Source organism: Corylus avellana, chromosome ca8, assembly GCF_901000735.1.
Source record: "Corylus avellana chromosome ca8, CavTom2PMs-1.0".
Classification (NCBI taxonomy): Eukaryota; Viridiplantae; Streptophyta; class Magnoliopsida; order Fagales; family Betulaceae; genus Corylus; species Corylus avellana.
Window position 1 is genome coordinate 6,139,506 of NC_081548.1, and position 3,665 is coordinate 6,143,170.

The window sequence follows — 3,665 nt, forward strand, 5'->3', positions numbered from 1 at the left end:
AGATTTTCTCTCTTTCAAGTCGATCCAAAATTTTGGAGGGAAAACCAAAATTTTGAAGTGCAGGGAAAAAAAAGTTTGTCCCACATTGACTAGATACAAAAATGCTAACTTGTTTATAAAAAATCATCTTCAATTAACAATAAATTGAGTGATAAAAAAAATAAAAAAATAAAAAGCTAGCGGGGGCAAAATCGCCCGTAACTAGTCCCTTTGGAAGGGTTACGATTCATGACCGTTAGATCAAATGATCTTGGGCCGTTAGATGTATCCAAAATCACTATAAATATAACCGTTTGGTCATAGGCAAAGACACAATCTCTTACCTCTTTCTCCTACAAATTTTTTTGTGTGCTATTCTCCCCATAAAGCTATTCTAAAGCAACATAATTGTTTGAACTATTGAGAGCTCCTACTATTAGGTCATGACCCTCCCCAAAACCCATTTCTAATGCCTCAAAACTCATCTAGAGGTAGAAGGTTAACCTTTTAGGAATTTTACTACCCTAAACTCTAGTGTATTTTGGTCCAAGTTATTTTTCTACACTTTTTATGTTTTTGCTTGTGTCAATTCTTGATTGGAGGCTGTAAAATAGGGTTTTAAGGCTCATCTTGATATAAGTTAAACTCTAAATAATTTTGTTAAATCGCTTAACATTTGAAAATGGGATAAAATAGGTTTTAAAGATATTATCAGCAAGCCTCAAAGTCCTAATTTCTTTTTGCCTTCATATTTTCTCTATTATTTCATTTATATTTCCAACAACTTCACCATCCCAAAGAAAAAAGTAGAAACAAATCATTCAAAACCCAAGACCTAATATTCTCAAATGTCACTCTAATACGTTGAGCCAAAGTCTTCGTCTGTTAGTGTTCAAGTTGGAACCCTTACCCCCCAACTTTTTTTTTTTTTTAAGTGTTCACATTATTTTTTCTCATAAAGTAACATCAAAACATTCTTACTTGTTTCACTTTTATACTACATCATTCACTTTTTATTATTAATTAAATAAAAAAATAACTACAAAATAAAATTTTTTAAATTTTTAATACAAAAAATTCAAAACTGTATATACCCCATTAATCTATCACCCAAAAGGGTTTGCCAAAGGGATTTTAGGCTCAAAAATTTTCAGAAATTTGGTTGTTCCCCAGTTTCAGTGGTGAGGTATTTTCCAAACTTTGACTGAGACGAATTTTCTGGGTTGCTTGACTTTGCTTCCTGACTTGGGTCAACTCAATCAGGCTTACCATGCTCATCGTATCTGATCGAGTATTGTAAAATGTAATGAGAAAAATTAATTCCAAGCTAGGTTGGTGATTATATATTGATCATGGGCTACAACCTCAGAATGACCATTTTGTTCCTCTCCATGCTTATCAGCTTCCTTTGCCAAACCCCAACTGAAGCTGCTCCAATTGTCTACAATCATAACTGCACAAACACAACCACTTTAACCGCCAACAACAACTACCAATCCAACCTCCTTTGCCTCCTCACTTACCTGTCCTCCAAAGCCACCTGCAACCTGGAATTCTACAAAGCCTCCGTTGGAAACTCTATTGACACAGTTTACGGCCTCTTCCTGTGCCTCGGCAACCTCCCTGCCTTAGACCGCCAAAATTGTGTCGCCGTGGCAACCAAAGAGATAGTCGGATACAGCGCAGAGGAGAAAGTGGCCGTGGCTTGGTACTACTCTAACTTGTATATCTTCTCCACCATGGCCTCTGAACCTGCCTCTTCTATTTTGAGCACGGATACAGTTTCGGAGCCTAATCGGTTTGACAAGCTAGTGATGGCAACAATGAATGGCTTGGCAAGTAGCTTTTCGAATGTTGCGTCTAGAGCCAAGAAGTTTGGGACAAAAGAAGCGAATTCCACAGCTTCACAAACACTATACACCCTTGTGCAGTGCACGCCGGACCTGTCGAGTTACGATTGCAATAGGTGTCTTCAGATAGCAATGAAGAATCTGTCAGGTTGCTGCGCAGGAAAGAAAAGTGGCAGAGTAATGCTTTCGAGTTGCTATCTTTGGTATGATGTGTACCAAAGATAGCAACATCGGCGCCAATGCCAAAAGTATAAACCCTAGAGAAATTTATACTTTTAAACAAATCTAGTTTTTTACTAGACGGTAAACACAACATCGGCGCCAACGCCAAATCCAGCACTTGTTCCTCCACCACCTAGTTCTGGTAAAGTTTTTTATTTTTGTTTTTGTTTTTTTATTTTTTTATGCGAAAAATATAATTTAGTCCCCAAACTACCTGGTATTTTCATTTAGCCCCCTAATGTTCAAAAAGTGATAAAGTAGGCCCCGAACTACCAAACATTTGCAATTTGGTCACTCCGTTAGTCGTTACCGTCAAATTGGATGGAAAATTCAAAACTACATCGTTTTGGCAATGTTAAATTAAAAAAATGCCCTTCAAAATGATGTCGTTTTGAGGGAAAAAAAAAAACAAAAAACAAAAACAAAAACAAAAACAAAAAACAAAACAAAACAAAACAAAACAAAACAAAACCCCAGCCATCCCCATGGCCTGGGGGTGGCTCACCGGCCACCCCCATGGCCTATAGAACACTGCAAACAAGTGCTTGAAGCACAACAAAACCGCAAAAACAAACCCAACCATCAAGTCTCTCCCTTCCTCCAAATACGTAAGCGACATCAGCAAGAGCCCGAACAGAAACCCATTGTACTAGAAATGCATATGGTCCACAATCACAAGCATCGGGGACCAAATGATCGATACCCAGATCGAAACTCGCCTCCTTGAATCCAAATGCGTGGTCAATCTATAAACCCCATATAACAAGGAAAAATCAGACAAGATCACAATGATTTTTTTGAACAAAACCATAGTGTCGGAGCTATAGTTGAGGCCCTCTTTGAGATGAACGATTTGGGTGTCGATGAGGTTGGTGAAAATGGAGAGAACGTGCTCGAAGTAGGTGAAGAAGGGAGGGTAGTCGAGGGTCCAGGGGCTGGTCTCGTCGCAGTACCATTTGGAGAGAGGGAGGGAGTGGGTGAGAGTGAACCAATGGCGGTGGACCTCGAAGTCTGTGCTATGGGGTGGCCGGCAAGCCACCCCTAAAAAACCGTTTTGTTTTGTTTTTTGTTTTTGTTTTTTTCCCCTCAAAATGACGTCGTTTTGGGAGGCTTTTTTTAATTGATTTTTTATTTTTCAAAATGGCATTTTAGTAACTTAACCTTACCAAAACAGCGTAGTTTTGAATTTTTCATCCTGTTTGACGGTAATGACTAATGGAGTGGCCAAATTGCAATTGTTTGATAGTTTGGGGACTACTTTTTTACTTTTTGAACATTAGGAGGCTAAAATGGAAATGGCTAGTAGTTTGGGAGGCTAAATTATATTTTTCCCATTTTTTATAGAATAGTTACAGTTGATTCCGCCGGCAATTTAAAATTCTAAATTCTAAAAATTAGCATTTTTTTAAATTCTAAATTTATACCACTGGCATTTTTATAAAATTCGAATTTACCCTCAATTTCAAATTAAAAATTAAAAAATTGAAGGGTAATTTGGTTGTTTTAGTGGCAAAAATTGACGGATAAGATCAATTACATCAAAATAGAAAGTTTAGGAGTGAAATTGAGAGTTTTCAAAATTTGGAAGGGTTGTCTCAAAACGTATGGTAGTTT

General features: G+C 37.5%; 1 protein-coding gene across 1 annotated transcript in view; it reads left to right on the forward strand.

The window, feature by feature from the left end:
• The first annotated feature begins 1,331 nt into the window (after nt 1-1,331).
• LOC132190755 (putative cysteine-rich receptor-like protein kinase 9) overlaps nt 1,332-3,665 on the forward strand; it is a 3,107-nt gene continuing 773 nt past the window's right edge. Inside the window, exons 1-2 of the mRNA XM_059605806.1 lie at nt 1,332-2,032; nt 2,865-3,060. Coding sequence (XP_059461789.1) covers nt 1,332-2,032; nt 2,865-3,060 — 897 coding nt within the window. The remainder of the gene's footprint in view (nt 2,033-2,864; nt 3,061-3,665) is intronic.